The sequence below is a fragment of the Drosophila subpulchrella genome, unplaced genomic scaffold (assembly GCF_014743375.2).
Source record: "Drosophila subpulchrella strain 33 F10 #4 breed RU33 unplaced genomic scaffold, RU_Dsub_v1.1 Primary Assembly Seq354, whole genome shotgun sequence".
Taxonomy (NCBI): domain Eukaryota; kingdom Metazoa; phylum Arthropoda; class Insecta; order Diptera; family Drosophilidae; genus Drosophila; species Drosophila subpulchrella.
The window spans coordinates 4,767,804-4,791,383 of record NW_023665577.1 but is presented as its reverse complement, the minus strand read 5'-3'; the positions used below and the strand labels follow the sequence as shown (position 1 = coordinate 4,791,383).

The window sequence follows — 23,580 nt, the reverse complement described above, 5'->3', positions numbered from 1 at the left end:
AGATATTTTAACTCATTTACTGACTAATTTATTTAACCATTTTTCCGCTAAACTTTGGATGTTATATAGAATTTTATATTATACAAAATATGTTTCTTCTAGGAATATACATACATATGTACATGCTATTTTACAGAAATTTTCACTCAATTGGTGACTAATTTCTTATATATAGAATTATGTTATAAACAATTCTTTAAAATTTTAATAGGAATATCCGAGGACTATAAGAATTTTGCTACAATGGTAACTATAGAACATTACACTCGTTCTTTAACAATTCTTTTTAAAACTAAATATGTTTTTTTCTATATTTTTATTTCTCCTTGGAATATTTTACTATCGCTGACATTTCTTCACAAAAATGTTACCCAAATTCTTTACATGTTTTCTATGAAATATGAGTCATGTAGGACAGAAAACTGCGTATAAAATATTGTAAAAGGTTGATATTGATAGTATTTCTCTCACTGCTTTTGAAGTTTTTAATGTCCCCGCTCAAGAAAAATAAAATCTTGTTGTTAATTTTTTACAAAATGGTTAAAGATTTTAGTAATTACATGTTGTAGGATATGCAATTTCTTTCTAATCTTGGTACTCTTATCCTGATGGCTGTGCGCAAATCGTTGAATCCCCTGCTTTCTATATGTTGTCAATATATCTGGCGACCGATATTTGCCTTGTTGTTAACACCGCCGCATGTGATTGAATTGCGATCGGGGTGTGTGCGTATATATCTCCGATTTTGCCTTCGCCTGTCTCGAGCACTAAATATTTAAAATAGCAGCATCTTGAGAGGATTTTTCCGCTGCCGCTGAGACTGCGGCAAAGGCAACCCAATTGCTTCCGGTTCAAATCGATTACACAAAAGCGCTGCCTTTGAGCGCTCAGGTTTTTTACTCGTACTTTTCCTTTTCCCCGGCGGCAGTGCTTTCCCCGTAGATTTCAGATTGTTGGCAAGTATCTAACAGTGATGCCTTCAAGTATCGTATCTTATGCCTGTTTCCATACAAATGAAGTGCACATCGATTAGTGCATTTGGCTGGCTGCCTGAGTTATGTTTCGGTATCTTTTTCATTTTCCCCGTTCGCTGCTTTTCTTGCTTTTCCAAAGAAAATTAATTGTTTTGTAAACACGGGAGTTGAATTGTGGGGCGGGGGGCTCCATCGGTGGGGATGGGGGTTCTAAAGAGAGAGATCCAGATCGGCGACAATAATACACATCGCCCTGTTTGCACGCTGATAGATATTCATCTATAAGGCAAGTTGTCAAGGAACACCACCGCACATCAATCTTTTGCTAAGCATTCCATAATACACAGATGTACGTATGAAATAAGTATATTTATTCTCGTTCAATCTTGTGACAAGTGTCAACACGACAATGAACGTCAGACACTTAACGGGGAAAATAAATAGAAATTCATCTTCTCTTGAACTAGAATTTCATTGTTAAACTCATACATATATTGGCATATTTGTTAAATTCTTTTCGCTTTCAGTTTGGCATTGAAATACTTTTTTTGCAACAAGGAGAATAATTAACTCAAATAGTTGCAACACAACATTGTTTTGTTTATTCTTGGGCCTAATTTATTTTATTGCCCCAACCTAAGTTGGGCAAAAAACATAACCACAAAAGCCATGAATTGCACATGTAAGTGAAGAGTCTGGGAATTTGTGGTTTTGGGGCTGTTTCTTACTGCCAACCACAAGAAGAATGAGATACGACACAACTAAATGATTTTCTGGGTAATGGATGCACGTAATAAATATCACAAATTAGCATAGCTTCTGAAAACAAACAAATAAATCATAGGGAAAGAAAAAGGGTAACATTTAACGTAGTAAACTTGGCAAAAAACAAATTAATATAATTAAAAGCAGGTAACCTTCACTTTCAAAACGCTTCAACCTGTTCCGGTATTTTTTTCTTTTTTCTTCCAAATTTAATTCATATAAAACATCAAATTTATGCTATTTTCATCGCATATTTATTTTATTAGACTATTCAACTTTTATTCACCTGTTTTAATAAATTATTTAAAATATTTTTGGGCAGACGCGCTGGATGAGTCATTTGCATATTAGCAAAAACCTTAATTCAGTATAATAAAATTTACATATGTCCAGCATTTTGGGTTGTAATAAATGTCTAAAGAGCGTTTCTCGCTTTTGGCTTTTTACTAGGGGTAGCCAAGCGTCTGACATGAACTAATTAAGTTGCGCAGTTCGGCTTAGATTTATCGCCATCCAGGCGATCCGCCAGATACTTTCCAAATGCCTCGAAACCCATCTGTCAGCGGCGACATTAAAACAGCGGCTAGCGCAAATGTCAAACGCATTTCAAACGCATAAATTTAAGCGGTGTTCGTAAAAACGGCGGAAAAAACTAAACAAAACGAAATATGTATAATGAAATTTGCTAATCAGCTTGTGGAGCGACTGTCATTTCGGTTCAATGAGTAGGCCTAGGCTTCGGTTTCAGTGGCTTCCCAAAACCATCATGGAAACCCATAGCTAGAGATACTTATTTAAATATATTACTAGACCTTTTTGCTCGGCGACTTTGGTGACTTGTTGTCAAGCTGTTGGCGCCGACAAGCTGCACAGATTATATTTTAAATGTATCAGACATCATATGGAATCTAAATGGACCATGGGATGCTTTTAAAAAATCTACTATATGATATTTTCTTATTTGAAGTATTTTAAAAAAATTAAAATTTATTCTATTTCTTCAAAGAAAAAGATTTAATTTACAATCAAGGTTTTATTGCTTATAGTTTACTTATTCACTTGGTCTTATATTTGTTATATAGATTACGAAATTAATTATAATATTATTTCCAAATCATAGTTGCTGTCACAAATACCTTATTTACGCCCATTGTACAGCATTCAAGATCATTTTATTATAATATGTATTCATTCTCTGACCAAAGATGCCGCCACACGTCGCTGGTCATTCATTTTTATACATTTTCTTTGAGTTTTGGGGCTTTGGTTGTCGCTGTTTTTTTTTGTGATTTGGACATTTATTTGATTAGGCGACTGCCACCGAAGATTGCCATTTAAATTTGGGTTAAGTGAATTTCAAGTTTTATAACGGACCCGAATTTACTCGCACGACAAGTGTTAAGTGAATTCAAAGAGTTCTTTGGTTTTTCCCTACTCGATGATATAGGGGCTTGGGTTCACTGATCAGTGATTGGACTTTCGATTTCGTTTTGAGGGCAGTAATTTGCCAGAGCAATCACAGTAATCAAGTTTTGACTCTGATTAAATATTGCGATCGATAATAGGTTTTTATACTTCCTTATGATGGGTCTTTTGGGGAATTAAAAGCACAAAAGATTTCGTTATTTTTTATGCTCCTCATAATTTGTTGAATTGTGGAGGCAGATGAGCCGATGGTCTTAGGTCGTAAAAAGAAGATACATTTATATTTTTGGGCCTACCAACCATAGGTGTGATTTTTAATACCATCTTCATATTTAGGTTTTTTTTGTATTCCAGCGCTATTTTTATAACTTTCGGCATGTGTCAAGACACGCTTCGCTTTTGGGGGTTTTTAATATTTTTCTTCCTGGTGCTTTTGTTGATGTGGTCGCTGAGGCTGGAACTTTTGTTGCCCTTTCAGAATTCCACATAAATTCTACTACTGAAAAAAGATACACAAACAACGCCTTGAGACCGAATCTGCGGCTGGCCTGGCACACATTTTGCCTGCTGTGGCACATATATTTTTTATACGCACTCGTATTTGGGTGAAAGGCATTAAACCGGCGAGAGGCAAAGGCTTTTAATATATTTCTTGATCTGCTGAAGGATGATGGAACTCGAAGAATTTTGCTGATTTTTATATTACACATATAATATTGGGTTTCTCTGATTCATCGGATTTTGTTGGTCGCTTGCTTTTTATAACTCTGTTGCCATGCAAATGCCGATTTTTACGATCTGAAGGGCTGAAAAGATTTTTGGGAGGGTTTAGGATTGTGCAAGAAACAACTATATCACAAATTTATCTCAAAGTCAACGCGTTGAATAACTTTGCAGGCAGCTTGGACAGAAGGACGCAAAAGCAATTAACATTTTGATGGCACAGAAGTCGTGTGTTTTTCTTTTTAGGTGTCTCTGTTTTGTCGCCAATTGGATTTGTGGTTCTTCCTGCTGTTTTTGTTGTTTATGGTAATTAAAACGGGGTGCACTTAAATGTTGCATAAAAAATGCTTCTGCGTAGGCTTGCTGAACACGTGCCAAAAAGACGGAGAAGTAGAAGTCGAGTGGAAGTGCAGCGGCAACGTCACTCAGCCGCCCCGTTGCCCTGCGCATATCCCATAGATATATAGATACATAGATACTCTGCCGGCGCAGTTAGTGCGTGATTATTTTCAAATTCGACACAGTTTTCTGCGTGAATTGTTTTTGTTGCTCATTTTATTTTTAAACAATTTGCCTGTCCGCCAGTCTTGAGGGGCTTTCCCTCTCTCTCTCTGTTGGGAAAGTCATTTTCGATGTTTTCACCGAGTTTTTCCTTTGCGTAACTGCTCCCTTTGGGCAGTTTTTATGTAACCTCTTGCCGATCACTTGTCGCTCTTATAGATACAATTGTTGATAGACCGGTGTCTAAAAATAAAATGTGCCACTTTGTCGTTGTCGTTGTCTCTTTAAATAGCTGAACACTAATTAAAATGTCAAAAATCGCGTTATAAGCGCTTAGGTGAAGAATTTATGCACAATTTGGCTTAATCCAAATTTGTTTCGCAAATGCTCGCCATGGAATTTTCAAAGCCAATTCCCAAATGCCATAAATTTTAGGCTGTGCAAGTGAATGTCACGTGATAATTTAGTTTACGATATAGATAATTATAATCTCATACTTTATGATAAGTCTTCTGTCATGAATAATCAACTAACTTATCACCCAACATTCTTCTCATTGCAGCTCGTCAAAAATGTTGGCCAATCAAACTTTGGCCACCTAAAAACCAGCTGAGATTGCTCCATTCATCGCTCCCCAATTTTTATCGCGGGAACATCTGACATGACAAGAAAGTCATTGGCGTTGATAAGATGCATTATCAGCGGGGAAGACGAAGATGAAGATCCGCAAAAGCAACAGCAGCAATTGAAAAGTGTTAAACAAGTCTACGATATGATAACCTAATTTCCTGCCAGGAAAGAGGCGAAATAAGATATTTACCCAGAGAGTGACTCTTTATACAAAGCAAAGTCAGTGAGAAAATAATAAAAAAAACGCAATCGAAACGAAAGTAAAAGATTTCTTAAACGGGGCGTTCATATGTTTCAACGACACACGAGGGCGTGGCGAAGTCGAAGGCCCAATAAACTGGCAAACAAACAATAAACAACAGGCGTTACAACAGCGACTGGCTCGAAAATTATAAACATTCGGATTCGGAATCGAAATCGGGCGGAAAACAACGGCTCGAGAAACCCCTGTGAACCGAAAGTGGTGATCTTTGATGCGAAGAAACCTGCGCTTGGACTGGAGGGCCCTGGCGCTGCTGGGCGCCCTCCTCTCGTTCATCATCGCCTGGCCGGGCCTGGTCTTCGCGATGCCCCTCATGGCCATGGACAGCTCGATGGCGCGCTCAACCCTATCCACATCCACATCCACACACAAGCCCACATCCAACAGCACCAACAATAGCAATCTGTTTAGTAATAGTTATCTACAAAGTGATCATAGTCGTAGTAGTTTAGTGCCGAGCGCAGTGAGTGAACATAGTGTAAATCAACCCGCAAATCAAAGTATTAAAGCTGAATTTAATCAGAGCTTAAGCACGCATCCAGAACACCAATCCCAATACCAATCCCCATCCCGATCCCAGGAGGAGGACTCCGATCAGCTGGAGGATCCGCTGGGATTCGTCATCTCGGCGGCGGCCAACGAGCACCTTGCGGTTTTGTCGCGTACCGAACGCAGCATTCGTCACCAGAATCAGCAGCAGCAGAAGAAGCATCACCATGCGCAAAATCATCATCACCAGCAGCAGCAGCAGCCACAGTCGCCCGCTGACAATAATTTCATTGGTTCGAAATCGAAAAGACTGAGCAACCCTAGAAGTAATCTAAACATAAATAGCAGTAGCAGTAACACACCCATCAGCAATCTGGACCGCAACGAGCGCTCCACGGTGCCCCAGTCCCACTTGGCCTGGACATCCCGCAAGATCCAGCTGTACATCAAGAACCACATCCTCCAGATAATGCGTGATGGCGTTGTCAACGGAACCCAGTTCGAGAATAGTGAATTCAGTAAGTAGACAAGTAAAATGACACAATATAAATCAAATAATTATTTCGTTAAGTAACGAATTCTCTGTTTAAGCAAATGAATATAAATGATGTAGCTATTGTAGTAAGTGTTCACATAATATGCTTGATTTCAAAAAGATATTATTTTTATTAGGTCTTTTTCGTAAATGGCCTTGCAGTATTTTTCTAAAAAACTTATAATTCCCAAGTGCTTTTTTACCTGAAAATTAAAAGTGCAAAAATAAATATTTTTCTATATCAGGGATATTTTCAAAAATCTTATCGTCACCAGCTCTGGAGATACCTTTAAAAATAAAGGTACAAAAATAAATATTTTTCTAAATCAGGGATATTTTCAAAATTGTTTTCGTCACCAGTTCTGGTTATACCTTGCTTTGCTCACACTTCCCACCCATAATGAACTTCAAAGTGGACGCCTCCCATCCTCCCATCCCCTCATTACTCACTTATTCATTTTTGGCTTACTCTGAATATGTTTTATGTTCAATTTTTTTGGGGGCTTCTCTTGTTTAGTTTTTTTCTCGAACCACCCATTCCACTAGGAACACTACATAAACAACCAAATAAACTAATGCCATTGGGTATATGAAATATTTAGAATATCAGAAATAATACAGGCCCACGCACACCAACACAGGGATATATATATTCGATCTTGGTATGTGTGATCCAACTATATAGAGCACCCACAAGTTGAAAGTTCTCATAAAACGCTGCGAAGCTGCGTAACACGCACTGAGATCCGCCAAAGAAATCGTATATTTTCCGTGGCTCTCGTCTGTTTATGTTGGGCATCATTAAGTTAGACACTTGATTTGGCAATGCTGCGGCCTGAGCATTGTATTATTTGGCATATAAATTCTTTAGTGGGCTAAGGGCATAAATCTTGCCTTAATTAACCGCTCGCCCCGATTAGTCCGGCTCCCTGTGGGAAATGAGTCAGATTAGTCTGATGAAGATAGCGATTCAGCTCATCATGAGGCATCTACATCCAGCCAGCATTTGCATAACTTTAGTTGGCCCCATCGAATTAATTTACAGCCTCATTTTCATTGACTTCCTTCCAGTCGGCCAGCAATTTGCAGCAGTGATAATAAAGCCACCGAAAAACTTGTTGTACAACTTGGGTCCGGTTTTTTCTTATCGGTCGAGTGCATCATCGCCATTGAGGAACATCGTGAGCTCCCCAGATGCCGCTTAGATAGCGTGGATTTTGTTTCGCCGGGGTACAAATTTTTTAATTCACCATCGCCGTTGTTGTACTTTACATACATGTCTCACGGTGCCTGGGCCTCAGGTGTTAATTTGATTTTGGACTCGATCAGGAGGCGATAATGCGAGTGGAGTGCGATAAGATTGAAATTGCCGTATAAAAGAGCTTTTTTATAAGACTCCTCTGATGGAGAGTGTGTGTTGTTGTGATTCGATTGTGGGTGTCGGTAAAGATTTTTATAGTCACGAAACCACCCACTCTCCCACTTTCGGGTACTCTCACCCTCGAACTTGGGACTTTCACGGGCCAATTTGTGTTTATTAGTGACTGAGTGAGTCTTTTATGGGCTGTAAATTGTACAAAGTACACCAAAAATCACGTCCAGGAACAATCTTCCGATATTGTGCTAAACTTCTGTTGGAGTGGCAATGCTTTATCGCCTAAAATAAACTTCTTTCGCACTTGATATGGCCAGACAATAAGATATCTTCAAGATAATTTACGTTAGATGACAATATCTTGTGTTGATAAAAGAGATCATAGGATGAAACAGCGAAATATATCATTTAAATTAAAGAATTCAAGGTAATGCCTGCTTCTAGAAGCCAAAAAATTAAATTAAATTTAAAAATCTCTACAAAGCTAAACAGATAATATAAATATTTTAAATTTCTACAAAACCTTGATTTAAATTACTGTTATTATTTTGGTGCTTTAGTCTTGTTTAACCACTCATAAAACGCTGAAATCGCCGACTACTGCTTCGAAATGAAGCTGTCCAAACAAAATGAAGAGTGCCAAATTTTGTGAATTTTCCACTCTGTCAGCTGGCATCTTCACGAGGCTCATCAACCAGTTGACCTCCAAAAGTCGGGTGAAGCTCAACGCCAGTTGCAGTTTAAGTTTCCCGCAAATTGCAGCAGCGACTAACGGTGTCCGAGGGGAACATACTATATACCTCGACTGGACCTGAACTGAACCCCAACCCAAGTCCGAACCTGGAAAAAATACACCTTTGCACTGGGGGCGTGCATACCATATTTTCAAGATGATATATGGAGAGTACTTGGCCCGGCGGGCAGACGGCAATTATGCGACTGATTTAGTGCGTGGAGCGAGGTGTGAAGTTGAGTGAAGCCCCAGTCAAAATCCCAGTAAAAACTGGAGCCGCTGGATGCTAAAAGCTTCCGACAGCATCTTTTGATAACTTAATTTACAACACGTCTTTCGCGGCCCCTGAAGTTGATGAAGTTGCCCCGACAGTTTGGCCAACATTGCATCGATCCAACTGCAGTTACTTTCACTGTCACTCGGCTCATGACTTCACCATGTTAATTGTCTTTTCAAATACTAAGTCTTCTATATTATTATTTATTTTGGACTTTTTTCGGGACAAGCCCTCTATTGTATGAGGCGTTCTAGAAATATCAAAAATGTCTTTGTTAAAAATTTAGAGCGTAAAAAGTCAACAAACGTGGCCTTTGTTGAGATCTTTTTCGGGAAAATGAACTCGTTAAAAATCGGTCTCTTCCATGGCTCATTTCTCAATTAACTTTCCAGGGTTTTTTATGTCTTGCTTAGAATTTTGGTAAATTTAGATAATTGCATCAACTTTAATCCCCCGAGATCTTGATAAATAGATTCGGCACGGCAATCAGGCATGAAAAGAATAAAGGAAATTTCAACATAGCATACCAAATGGCCGGACTATTATATCACTTTCGGCACATAATACGATAAATTAATTTTACACAAACATTTGGCCGCTGGCTACGTCACGGATCCAAAGCAATCTATTGAGCGATCTCGCTTTTTCGGGCTAGACGGCGGCGAAAATTGTTGTGTTGGGATTTTCAGATTGGACAAAGTAGTATAGTAGTGGAAGATGTTAATTTTGGGGGATATTAAACAGAAGCTTAAATACTCTATCGGGGATTAAAATTCAAGCAATATTTTTACTGGGGGGATTACAAAGTTATTTTTTTTAGTTATGTTATTATCTTTAGTACTTTTAAAAATATTTATTTAATGACTAATAAGTGATTGGAAAATCAGCATCATATCTTAAACATTAAACATCGCACGTTAATGTTATTATAAAGATTTGAAAAGCTAGAAAATAGAGTAAATAAATTCTAGACCTACAAAAGCAGCTGGTATTCCAATGTAAATACCATTTAATTAAACAAATTTAAACGTATCTCCTGCATACGAATTCATATATGTATACTACTATAGACTTTTCCATCTGCCGGGTGGTGATCAACTTTTGGAGATCCGCATTTCGGTGGATATATCTGCGTGTAAGTGAGTGGGTGGCGGGTGGCTGAGGAGACAACACTTGACAACCTATTGTCAGCGATGTGGCTCATCATCAGTCAGCGATGGCAGCGATGGGAATGGTGGTGCCGGTAGTGGTGCTGATTTATGCGCCGGGCAACATGGGGACCTGAAAATACCGCGAAAGTGTTTTGTTTTAGATAAGATTATGCTCCATAGTTCTCTGCGGAGCAAGTGGGACGGCAAATGGGCGAGCGGACGACGCAATATGTCAAATGGATTTACCAGCAAGTCGGCGTGGGTTAGTTTTTCGGATGGAGGCTCTTCCTCTGCAAATGTTTTTCCGGCAGCCGCTCTTATATTTTCTTTATTATTTTTAGCCAGGTGGCAATGAACTGTTTGGTCTCTGGTCTCTGCTCCTCTCCCCCCCCCTTTGTCGGTTATATAAAAAGGTCTAGGCCATATATGTTGCTCTAAAATATGGATGATATTTCGATAATATTACCCCCATCGCCGCCTGCATTGACGACAATGTTAAATTATGCGTAAATTCGAAAGACAGAGAAACATTTTGTGAAAGGCCCCCGAAGTCGTCGATGGTTTATGAAGCTGGCCCCGCTATATAAATTACAATGATTAATGACATTTTGCACGCAGTTCTCGGCGGCTGTTGCTGCCGTGGTTATTGGCGTTGTTTTACAATCATTTTTACGGGCAATTCATTTTCCCCCAGGTCGATTCACATTCAGGTCCAACCAGCAGATTTTTTCAAGTGGTGCCCGGTGGCACAGAAACCACTCCAAACATAACCATATTTTTGGCAATGAATTAAGAGTGAAGGCTGCGAGGGAAAATGGGGCGTATGAGTAATATGATACTATAACTCTCATTTAATATGATTTCAAGGGGTCTCCCATTTATTTTTAAAAGCAATTTAATTGGTAACCAAGCAGATAACAATAGGATTTGTAGTGTGATTAAAAACATTAATATAAATATGGTGATTATTATCGGAGATATATTTTCCACTTTTTTTTATTGCTCATGATCTTTACCACTGCAAAGAATATATTATTTGTTATTAAGATTAAGGATAATTCAATTATTGGTTACCTTGCTATAATTTAAACCCTTTACTCTACTTCTCTAGTCCATTATATTTCACAAAACTTTCTATACCTACTCAGCTGCATAAGAAAACTTTACTCACTTCCTTTATTGCATTTTTAGTAGAGTTTTCTTTGCATTTGGTTTGGCTCTTCGGTTCGCATAGCAAAGCGATATTTTTACCAGATACGTACCCGTCTATATAGACATTTCCATACCGACACGTTCATGGTCATTTGAGTCGTAAATCTGTGGGCCCAGACATGCGTTTTGCGGAGTTGGAAAAATTTGGGTTGGCACGAAATCGGATGAGTATCCAAAAAGCGGTCAACTTCACAGAGACCATTGAACAAGTGGTAAACAGTCAAAACACGGCCACCTACAAGTTGCAATAAAACAGGAAAAAACCCAGGCAGAAACTGGATCAATTTATTAATGCACTTTGCGTTGGCGATGCAAATGCATTTTTTCCACGATTTTCATCTGTAACTCGAAGCCTTTTTGGCCAACCGGATTTCGTGCAAATGAAGTGATTAATTCGAACCGAAATTGCTCACCGATAGCGCAGATAATTTGACTCATTGCCCAACACCTAAAAGTCGGAGCCATTCGCAATAATTCCCATGAAAATTCCTCGGGCGCCAAGAAAAGATTTCCAGCACCCCCAGCTCCGAAGTTCAACAATCATAAATATCATATCGGAAAGCTTAAGTGTGTTATCTTTCGAATTGCCCCATAAAAAGTTTGGACCTAAGTGTGTCACCTACTCTGGCAACTAAGTAGGTCTCTAGTAGTGCCCCGGGGATTATAAATTAATTGCGCTGTAATTGCCAATTGCCGGTGCTATCGTAAATCTAAAGTTGAGGAAAATAAAAGTGAACGCAACGCTGGAAGTTGATAAGAAAGTGTGGAGCATCGGCAACATAGAGTTCCAAGAATTATTTGAGTAAACTGAAGTTGCACCTACGAAATCTCTGGTAAATGCCAAACTTCCTCATGAGATGTGAGAAACGGTTGTTTACTCAAGCCAAACATTTGGGTTGGGAAAAGCGAAAGTTCTCTCTTTTCTTATAAGGGTGTTGAGTGATTATGATTAAAAGCGAAATTGACGGATGGGCTTGGGAAATAATAGTTTCATTTAATCAAAGGTGAGTTACTCAAAGGCTTTAAATAAATTTTAAAATCAAATAGAGAGCACTTGACGTGGTTGTCTAAGGAAATTATTTCTAAGCAGGCTGAACACAATTTATTAGCGACTTGTAAATGACATATTAATGATCGTTTCACTGCAGTGGATTCAACACCACCATTAGCAGACCAACAAATATAAAACAACCGTCATTGACAACCGCACACGCGCTGAAAATAACAAAATTTCAATTTACAGGAGGCGTATGGTCGTTATGAATCCGGTTTAAACGAAAGCCGACTCTCCTTGGGATCGGATTGGATACACCTCCTCCTCAAATGTGTTCGCACTTAATAGCTCAAGTTTACAGAGCCAATCATCGACAAATTGCCGCACTAATCTACCCGACGAAACAATTTTCGGGGCGGTGGATAAAATTTTGCATGCAAAGACCGTAAGGCCCCCCTTCTGGAAAGGGGGAGTCTCCTTAATATGCGCGACCATGGTGGGGCCATAAAAAATGGGGTCTGGAGAGGGGGACTTCCAATCCAGACCCGCGTGCCTCGGATCCCGCTCTATATTAGCTATTTTAGCTACTGGAAGCGGGTTAAGTGCGTGTGCAATTTGCGTAGATAAAACGCGGCTTCATTCACGATGGTGTCTCGAAAATATATCCAAGTCTAAAACGACTTCCGTTGGAAAAGTGAAAAGAGCGAAATGCGACTAATGGTGGCCGCGCATCTTGCAGATACATTTCGTGATCGGTTCGGTGCTCGTGTCTTGTGTCTGCATCTTGCAAGTAGGAAGTGAACCCAATTGAGGTGATGACACACACAGCGAGTCCCAGTGCGTTCTGATGTTGTGCAGTGTATACAAAATTCTAATGACCATGCTGGGGGTTGCAGGGGCGGAGATAGAGGGGGTAGAGGGGGTAGAGGGGCAGAGGGGAAAAAGGGGTGGCATGTGTCTGGAGAAGGTCTGAACCAGCACTCAAAAAAATAAATTGGTTCTTTAGTGCAATAGGAAGTCAAAGCCAAAGCTTGAATTATATGATATGTTATAAGAAGATATGATCTGATATGATATGATTTATAGTATTTAGGTTTTGGTATTATTTTATCCTGTTCTAAACAAATATGTATTCATATGTATATAGATTGAAGCTTAAACTTTAGAGATTGTAAGCAAATACGAGGAGTATCATTGATTAATAAATTTATTTACTTGAAAGATTTGAAAACCAATTAAAAAATTGTATGTCAAGAAATGTCAAATAATAATTGTAATAAGATGTAGTAAATAAACTCAAAAACAAGTGATTTCCAAGTAAATCAAAATTTGATTAATAAAGTATAAAAAGTTCTGGAATTCAAGAACAATCAATTCTCGAATACCTTTGATATTCGCTTTAGGAAAAATATTTCTCCTTTGAGAGCGTAATTTGCTAGAATATTTTATTTATATAGACATTTTTAAAACAAAATTGCTTTATAAAACATTTAAGCATTTGAGAATATTATTTTAGAAGAATGTTAGATTTAAGGAATATTAAAGACACTTTTTTTGAGTGTGGGCCATTGACTCGAACCCGTTCTCTGTGTATACACGCTTTATTTAAACTAATTGACGCCAGCGGCATGAGTGCAAGGTGTGCGGGTTCCCCTGGCATCTGCCGCCCCAAAGACCCCTTCCCACCCCCAGCCCCATTTCCCCACTACACCCATGTGTGCAAAGGTGCAATTGGAAAAGTGTCAATTGTTTGGGTTGGCCGGCGAGGGCAGCATCGTCATCGCTTCGCCGGGCAATTGATGGGCGTCAAAAGTGAACAATGAGTTTTAATTAGTATCTATGACTGCCCGCTGGATTATCCAGGGCAATGAGGAAGTCTGTCTGGTTGAATGGGCAGCTGATTGAGACCAACTCCTCCTCCTCACCGATTCTCCCAGAATGACATAACATTCTCCGCAGAATTCAGAATTCCTTTGGAAAGTGCTTCCGCATCGGCGGAAAATTCTTTTGCATTTCATTCACTTTCGAACTTACATTACGGCCCATTTACAGACACAGTATTAACTATCCGATTTGATGGCCCGCTGATCATCATCATAGGATCGAGGGGCTTTATGAGCCCATTTTCGTGGTAGATCAAACACTTTCCTCGTGTCTGCAGACAGCGGCAAAACGCTTCCGTGGCAGGTCAATTTTATGAGCGCCACTAAAGTGCCGGGAGAAGTTTTAAGAGCCCCTGCAATCTGTTTGTTTTCAATGGCATATTTTGGCCAATAGAAAAACCGCCTGGCCAGCAGCCTCAGTGGCCACTTCTTAACGAGCTCGCTAATTTGCCAAACAGCCGGAGTCGGAGGACCGATATCTCCATGGTATTCCGCATTATTTACAGCGGGCAAACAGAAGATCTGCGGAGGAGATCATGGCTGAATGCACTTACTTCTCCACTTAATTGAAGTGCAGGATGGATGCTTGATTTTATGACCGGACTTAATGGCCATCCGAGGCATCCAAGGCAGTTGCATAATGAGGCTGGCTCCAGTGACCCACTAACTGGGCTTTCCAAAAAGGGAAAATGAAAATGACCACCCACGTGGGCAGCAGTCAGCCTGCCTGCCTGCCCGACTGACAATAAATTTTAAACGTTCAATTTACCGGACCCCCGACAATTGAAAGTGCTCACTGCCCAGGGGCAGACAACTTGTTAACTTGTTCAACAGTAATTTTTCCTTATTTTTTTCATATTTTCTGGTCTTGTTCTGGCTTTCTTCGTCTCTCGTCTCGATTACTTCACTTGATTGACCCATTTGTTAGCCGCAGTTCGTGCATTTATGAATGATAATTTTCGGAGGCTGGCAAAGGCCAGTTCCATTAGCATTCTACAATGTAAGTAATACGCGGAGCTACTGGCCTTTGTTTGTTGCCTCTCGCCCACTGGAATCGTGCCCCTCTAATTGGTGATATCGCATATCAGCCATATAAAAATTGCCCAAACCCGGTCAATAGGCATTGCATTAAATTTATGACCGTCGCGCTGCCGCGGCCTTTGTTGCATTTTATTTTGACATATTGTTGACAAATGTCACCGGAGTTCGTATTGTGGGGTGCCATGCTAATTACCTTTGCAACGTCTCTGACAGTCCGTGACAGTCCGCGCCACTCCCACGCGATCCCCGGATCCCCGGATCTCCCAGTCTTGAAGACCGGGCCCCGAGACCCGGGTGATCTATGGGAAGTGTCGCCACTGGACTTGCGGACCTGAGTTGTTGAATTGTTGCCGAGTGCCAAATTAGCAGCGCACCCACTTGGAGGGAATTCGACACAGATGCTAATAAATGCTTGGTCGCCTGGGAGTGTGGCTACTAAGGTGATCAGTCAATCTGGCTAGAAAACAGTGGTCTTGTCTTGATACAGAAACCTGTAAGGTGTAAACACTTGGCTAATAGTTCGGGGATTGAATCTACAAACTTAAAAAATGATACTATCAATTAAAAAAATTTGTATTGAATCTTTATAATTAGTTTTTTTGTAAGAAACATGTCACAAATGTCAAACAAAGCGCTTTTGTTAAAACTAATGGCTCCGGTGTCTTTAGAAAGATGTTTAGAAAACGTTATCGAATTTTACGATAACACTAGGTTCGGTTTTTAGTAACATTGAGTTAATTAAAAACTGGTTTCAAAAAATCATAAATCATTGATTCAAAACTTGACTAGTCAAGGTTCGCGGAAAATCGAAGGTTTTGCAAATAATTTTACATATAGTCCGAAGTCTAGATATCACCTTAGGAATTCGAGTTTCCAAATGGTCATGAGGGCGACAAGAGGCATGGAAATGTTTCTATTTTAGAACACAAGAGAAAAGTGCTTCTGAGAATGATACGCCGAAAATCAGAGCGGATTAAGCTGTTAAGTGGCTGCACTGGTGCTTCCTAATTTCGAAAATCCGCTGCACTTAATCATTGGGATGGGGAACCACCGGGAATTATCGCTGCTTGACACTAGCACGAGTCACAGCGCCAGCCCGCATCCAAAAAAAGGGCTTTCATAATCGGTTCTAAGCACTTACAGTTCTGTACTTGTATCGAGGAACTTATATGTATCTTTGGATCCGACTTTTGTAGCCGTGGGTGGCAGCTGCTCTGTTGTAATACCGAAATTGATGTACTTACGGCATGATCAATTAAAGTATTAACTCTAGCTGAACTCGAGCGCCGTGGGTGTCGATTGAGGCAGCTAATCATACAAGCCCCGACAACTGCAGTTTGTTTGCCCAGTTTTCCGATGGGGGGCCAGGTGCCGAAAGGTGGAGCGTCCGTCATGAGGCTGCCTTTTAATTGCTTTGAAATTCTTCGGACGGCTCCCGATTAGATACTGATCTAGGGGATTTTGGCCTAACGGTGCCTTGATTAGATTCATTTCAATTCAATGCAGCAACCTCCGATTCGGATTTACCCCCGGCGCCCGCTTTCAATTCATTTCAGATACAATTTTACTTTGATTGAGATGGAGATGGAGATTCAGATTGAGCGAGGTGAGATGCCCCATTACCAGTTTGTCCAGTGTGTGGCGCCCGTCCAACCTGTTGATTTGCCTATCAGGCTGGCAGGCTTTCCACACCATTGCCACACAGTTGGCCAAAAGGAAAACTCACTGGGCCTGCCTATCTGCGGCATTACATCAGCGATCCATCGATATTTACATATGGTATAGTATAGGAGATCTCCACCATCGATGCTTGCCGGCATTTGGCAGATTGATTTGCATCTCGGCGGTCTAATGAAGATAAATGCCCTCGGATTGGCCCCATGATCAATAACTGGGCGGTCGCTCTCTCGCTTAGTTGATATGTGTGAGCCAAAGCTAGTTCCATTCATTTACTTTCTTTTGGTAGACGAGGGTCCATAGTTCAGGGCGTGATTGTCAAATAGTTTACCTTGTCTGCCGCCTGACGTATGCGCATTTATTTGCTTTTTGCCGGGGCATTTTGCGTCATTTAAATGGCTTTTTAATGGACAAGAGTAGCATTAGCCTTTAATTAGCAGGTTGTCGTGGAGGATTTATGAGGGAAATAAATTGATGTCTATCAATTGAAGAAAATATAATCGCCCTGTAATAAATACTTATATTTTATTTGAATAATAAATAGCATGTGGAATAAACATTTATATATGTTATAATTTTAAGTGTGCATTAAAAAAAAGACATTTAATATGTATTGACCTTCAATGTCAGAATAATAAATTGTTTTTATTATATATTTAAATTTGTGGTTGTTTTATTTTCATTTAAATTTATTTATGTATTTAAACTTAAAAATTAGGAAACAAACAAATAGAAATTAGAATCCCTTTGGAAATTTCTCCATAAATCACTACAGCTAAACTATGCCCATGTTCAATGCCAATCTTTGAAATTCCCAGCCAAATAAACACGGAGAGCGTTTAAGTTTTCGCACCTGGCACAGCCATGTGCTCCACATAATCTATCAAATCAGCGGGGAATCTTTGCATACCCGTTAGTACGACCATTCAACAAAATTTGTTTCCCATGAAAAGTGATTTCATGTTGACCACAAATCAGGGAAAACTTCCGATCACATGTGGGCTGGACCAGCCTCCAAGCCAATTGAATTCACTTCGATTCCGGGCCAGTTTGAAGATGCTAATGGAAAGAACACTTCTGGAACCGAAAAACTAAAAAAGCGTTACACTTAAAGGTGCGAAAATCACAGACCGCAAAGAGTTTGCCAGCCTTTTCAGCGCTCTTTTCGTGGACAAGAAATTGCAATTTAAATGCCATAAATTAAAAGGAAAAGCGAAGATATCGAGTCCACAAGCATACACATAAATAATGCCCTAGGGCAGAGGAATTGACGCGGCCTGCGAGTGAAATGAAAATTGAAATCGTAACGCGGTCGCGAGTTGAAGGCGGTTTTTATCGCTGAGCTGGAAATCGGGGGCTCGAATGGCAGCTTGGCCTGCAAGTCGCCGACGGGGTGATAAATCTTTCTATTAGCCAAACTGCGGGATCGTACTCAAGAAAAAAGAGTAAGGAGTACGGAATCACTGGGCCCAGAAGGCTCAGGGAAATATCTTTTATATAGCGCCGCCGACGCGACTGTTGAGGCGATTTTAATCGCGCCGCTGCATAATTTATAAATCCATTTTAATCAGCCAGTGCTCGGCAATTACTTTGTCTGCATTTAAATGGGGAGGATGTGGAGTATGGAACTTGAACTTGGCCCAGCGGGGCAGGTGTTCCACCTCCTCCAATGGCATCTGCTACGTGGCCTAGGTGTGTTAATTCGAGCTCTGCGATTGCGTAGCCTGCTCATTGAGTTGTCAGCCGACTGCAGTTCCCCGGTTCTCCACTTCTCCAGTTCAACTGGCCATGATAAATAGCCTGCAATTATGTCCATGTCATCGCTGGCTTCTTTGCCGGCGGATCTCCCATACCAACTATGTTTTTTAGCCCCTCTTCGGGTTGCCAAATAGCCGGGCAAAAATGGGAAAAAAATATATGCTAATTGAATAAACACGCCGACACACAATCCGGCGCGAGAAAGCAACCCACAGTGGCCATAACTATAAGCGCACATAAGGCTGTGTACTTATAGTTATGCTCTGCACAAATTGACACTAATCGCTTGACTAAATAGCTCGAAAAAACAAAGCAAAAGCGAGCATTTACTAGCTAGTAACTTTAAAAACGCGCGCGATTTTTTCCAAGAAATTTGTGCTAAGTATTTGGATCATTGAAAGTTGCGCTATAAGAATGGAAATGGCATGCAAATGATGGAAACTTATTCATGGAAATTTTACTGATCGTATATAAGAGCATTAGCATAAGTTTGAACGGGTCTTTATGGCGATTTAGTAACATTTATGAGGCTATTTACAGTTGCGTTTATGAGTTTTGTAATAGGAAACTGTATTGGGAGATTTGAAATGAAAACCTAATTATGGGGGAAACAATGATATTTAAGGTTACAATAATAATATTAATGTGGATAAGGTAATCGCTTTATATATAAAAAAGATCTTAAATAAGCCATATTTCGATCTTGATTAAAAATATGTATTATTTTTCGATTGCTTGATCATTATTCCTAATGGTGACTCACAACCTTCGCAGTTTCAAGCGTTTTTCCAGCGTTTCTCTTTGCACTACCATAAGCGATTTTCCTTGATCGATTTCAATTGAATAGCTATTGATCTTGGGAGTTCCTCGAACTGCACTAGGTCACTCAGTCACCCCGTCAATCGGCGGGCCAATCAAGCCAACCATCTCAGCCGCCAAAGTTCAGTTGGCATTTGTGTGTTAGGAGCGTGTGCCTTGAATTGATTTCAATTTCTGTGCCGATCGCTTGCCTACTAACTTACTGAAAGGCCATTGATCTGTGGGGAATATCAATGCGAAATCTATGCAAAAATATAGAGAGAGTGGGCAGGGTCATTAACTGCGCCGCGCAAATGGTTCGGCGGTCAAATTCATAAATCAGTGAGACAAGAATGCAGTTCTATCTCCCAGTGCATGGGGAATTTTGCAGATAAATTGATGATAGCAGCTGGCAGCTGGGGCGATCCAATGGCGATCCATTGACTAATAGTGTTAGATTCAGCTATGGCCGATAAGCGTTTTGTTACGACACAACGCACCAGAAAGTACCGGGCAGCAATTGTCATCAATTATGTTGATTAATAGAGGGCCCAAAGCGCAAACTTGTGTTGATAGTTAATAGTCGGTGCGTTAAGAGGGCGGCTCTTTTCTTTCCGGTTATAAATAAAATATGGTGTCTTATCGGCTGTTGCCCTGGTATTTCGCGATAGCAATCAACTTTGCCGTCAGCTGACAACTTTTGATGGAATTTGCCGGGGTATTTACTTCAGTGGTTAGCAGGTCATGTGGAGAGTCTTAAGCCTCTTTCTGCATTCTGAATTTGAATTCTTCTGGCATGCTTTCCCACACACATCGCCAACTGATGTGATCGGCTTATCGGCATCTCCATTAGATAGTCAAACATATCGGAGCCCCACCTAAAAAGAAGTCAGCATAATTGATTTGTCTAATGCAGCACGGCATGTGCTTGGAAATTACGCCGAGGCCTGTTTGTTGATGCAGACGCAAAGATACCAAAGATTCGATAGATACAAAGATACATTTCTGCTCGCTTAATTGCAGGCTACCCAGCATGGGAGCTCCTCGCTGATTAGCTGTTGAGTTATTAGCAAACATAGACATGGCATATATAGAAATCCGTAATGGATCTGAAATCCGTATGATCTAGGCTGGGGGCAATCAGTCATTTTTTTCGTGTTTGGCAATCAGCGGCGGTCGCTACATCATCGTCAGAATTATGCAAACAAAGGTGCCACACGGAGCGTGGACGCTCCAGAGGAAGGTGATCTGGACAGGATTGACGCAGAGGACGGAGTTCCAGACAGACAGCGACAGCCCACTTGACAAAGACAAAGCCAAACAGAGCTCAAAAGGTTTCATTGCTTAATGTCACGGGGGTCCCGGTCTGCGGAGACTTAAACTGATTTATAATTGCGATACGTCTTTGCAACGCGATACCTTGAGATTCTTATAAACCATTGCAAATAAATAAGCGCCTTATTCCAGGCGATGACAAGAGGCCCAACTCCAGCTCCAGGTACTCCAGTGTGGGCAAAGAACTGGCGACAAGTGTGTAAATTGAAACCCATTTAGGTACACCAATCCGATCCAGAACAGAACCTGGATCCCCGTCTCGGGATGGGTGTTAAAAACAAGCCAACCACTAGATCTGGCTGCGAAAAAAATCGAAGAGACCACCGACTGCGTCCGTGCCATTTAACAGCTACTAAAAACCCAACGATGGCCAATCCTCATCCTCCTTATAGACAATGCTCTCCATGCTAAATGGAGTGTAGGGAAATAATATTAAAACTTCGGCGGTGCGTTTTATCGGGGCGCCGAAGTTTTCATGCCCTTGTGCATTATTTTCCTAGGCCTACTTGTGTAAACTATCAATGATAGGGGTCAAGAATAACAGGATGACTAAAAATAGGTTTATTAGATGGAGAACAAATTGCTTTAATGGTCGATTTAGTGGAATAATGGGAGAGGTATAAAAAAGTCAATATAATCCATTTATTTATTCCTAATAAAATAAATTGTCTTAAAATTAAATTGAGAAATAGAGTAAATAGAGTTTGACCTTTGAAAATAAGGTTTGGATAGTATTGATTTATCCTCTTAATTAAGAAATAATTGAGGAGACTTTAAAAGTCAAAATTGATCAGATATTTTTTTACATTCCTGTTTCCAAAAGCCTAGTAAGTGAAAATACATCCATTAAGTGAGAATTAATTGTTTTAATTGGTCCATATTTCTTGAAAGCTGGACTAGTTTGTAGCTGATTATGAGGCTTTTAAATCTTTAAGTCCTCATAAAAGTGGAAATTTATATGCTGATAGGCAATCCTCTTCCTCAGCGAAGCAGGCTTTTCATACTCTCACCAAGCGGACTGCATAAAATTGAATAAAAATAAAAACCAGCGTCAAAACAGGCAACAAAATATGCGTAATTATCGGCTAGTATTGGTAGCCCATTCAGTTTCAGTCGGGCGAAACAGACTCAGACAAGTCTGAAACTAAAGAGTCGGGGGCCCCGAGGATTGGAGACTGAAGAATGGAGACTGAGGACCGAAGACGGGGCCCAAGGGCCTTTGTGTCTGGCTTGGCCGATCGGACTTAGCGGCATCCTGGCGCTAAACGAAACCTGCAAAGAGCCAACAATGCGATAAATTACCCGGCAGCTAATTTAAATGGCATCGAATGGAGCGGAATGGCGGCAGAGCGCAGGCAGCCGTAAAAACCCAATCGAAACTAGATCTGATTAACTTTGATTTATCGTAGGTGGCAAGCTAGGCTTTCGGGCCGCAGCCCAGTCGTCTAAATTTAGCCAGTCTTCGGGGATCTGGGATATGGAACCCGGGGGATACGCTTCAACTTCATTAGCTGGATGCGACCCCGGGGCGGACCTTTGGATTGAATTGTATTCAGAGGCGTGAGCTTGAGTAATGTGGAGGCGTCGGGTGGCCACATATTTGCACTTTGACTCGCTGACTCTGACTCTGACTCCAACTGGGATTCTGGCCAGGAGGGAGTCGGCTTGATAATCGGAATCTGACTCAGCCTGGGCCAAGTTTAATGGCCTTAACGGCCTTGTTAGCGGCAACTTCCGCGTGCAATTTGCATGTAAATCGGTGACATTTATTTGGTAGGCAGTCCCAACTCATCAACTCGCTCTATGACTCCCTCACGATTTTAGCTTGAGCTTGAGCCCCGGGCCCACACTCAAAGTACACATCATTTGCATGGAAAATGTGCACTGAGATAAATAAAGCTGTTCATTTGGAAGAAATTATAATAAAAAACCAGAACCAAAGCAAAAAATCAGTTGTCATAATTTTGTTCCATTTGTTCTTAAAGGATGTTGTAAAAGATACATATTTTGGATCTTATAAAGACTTTGGAAACTATTCCCTACAAAAATATAGGTTAGGTTTAATTCTTTATATTAAAATGTTTTTCTCTGTACTATACTAAATTTGCATGATGTTTTTTATAATATAGAATCCTACAAGCGTATTTTAAAGTGTACTGTTGAGGAATGCATAATTTAATTAACAAGTCACTATAACGACTATTTTTTTTGTTCGGTGTGCCTAATGGGTGTAGTGGGTGTGTCATTCTGAATGACATTGTGTGTTGCATAAATCCTGAGGCGAGCAAACTTCATTCGGTGGCTTAAAACTTGACAGCAATTGCAAAGAACTCGATGAAGACATCCCTTGAAAGTTCAATGCCATGGAGATTGGGGATTGGGATTTCGCATGCCTCTCATAAATGGCATGCAAAATGCGCATAATTCGCGGATCCGATTTATGAAGCCACTAACAATGACAGTCGAAAATTCCATTACGCCACAGCAATTTGTCAGCTGGTGAAGTGCAATTAAGGCAAACAAGTCGTCTGAGAATGGCATAAATTAATTTTCGGTAGCCGTAGCTGGCATAAGTATATTGGTTTTAAGTAAGTATCTGTCAGATACGCACGCCACCGTGGCGCCGCCGACATTGATCTTGGCACATGTTCGCCTTAATTAGACTCAAAATCGAAAGCCAAGCGCTGAAAGCCAATACCAGAAAAAGTCACCATTAAAATGACAGAATGTCCGCCAGCTAGCCAGTTTCGTTTTCAGGATCCTTAGTTCCCTATCCTCGAGCAGTATCTGCGTTTTCCGTTTCATTGGAATGGGGGATGCGTGGGGGCAGTAACAACTTGTTTTTCAACACTTTTTAATCAGGCTGACAACACACAGTTAAGGTCAGGTGGCGGATCACATTAATTACAAAAGAGCAGGCACCGAAACACGTAGCGACCATTAAGGAACAGAAGCGGAGCAGATATCGCTGCGATCTGCATTTGCATGCTAATGAAAGCGACACCGGGGAGTCGGCAGTCGAGATTCGAGTCACTCTGTCCA

The 23,580-nt window shown here is 40.5% G+C and overlaps 1 protein-coding gene across 4 annotated transcripts in view; it reads left to right on the top strand.

Annotated features, from left to right (window-relative positions):
• LOC119560666 (ras guanine nucleotide exchange factor Y) overlaps positions 1–23,580 on the top strand; it is a 45,378-nt gene that overhangs the window by 3,457 nt on the left and 18,341 nt on the right. For all 4 annotated transcript variants that reach the window (XR_005221034.1, XM_037874235.1, XM_037874236.1 and 1 more), the window contains exon 2: positions 4,951–6,287. Coding sequence is in view for 3 of the 4 variants with exons in the window: in XM_037874235.1 (XP_037730163.1) it covers positions 5,492–6,287 (796 nt within the window). In the remaining variant the exon portion in view is untranslated. The remainder of the gene's footprint in view (positions 1–4,950; positions 6,288–23,580) is intronic.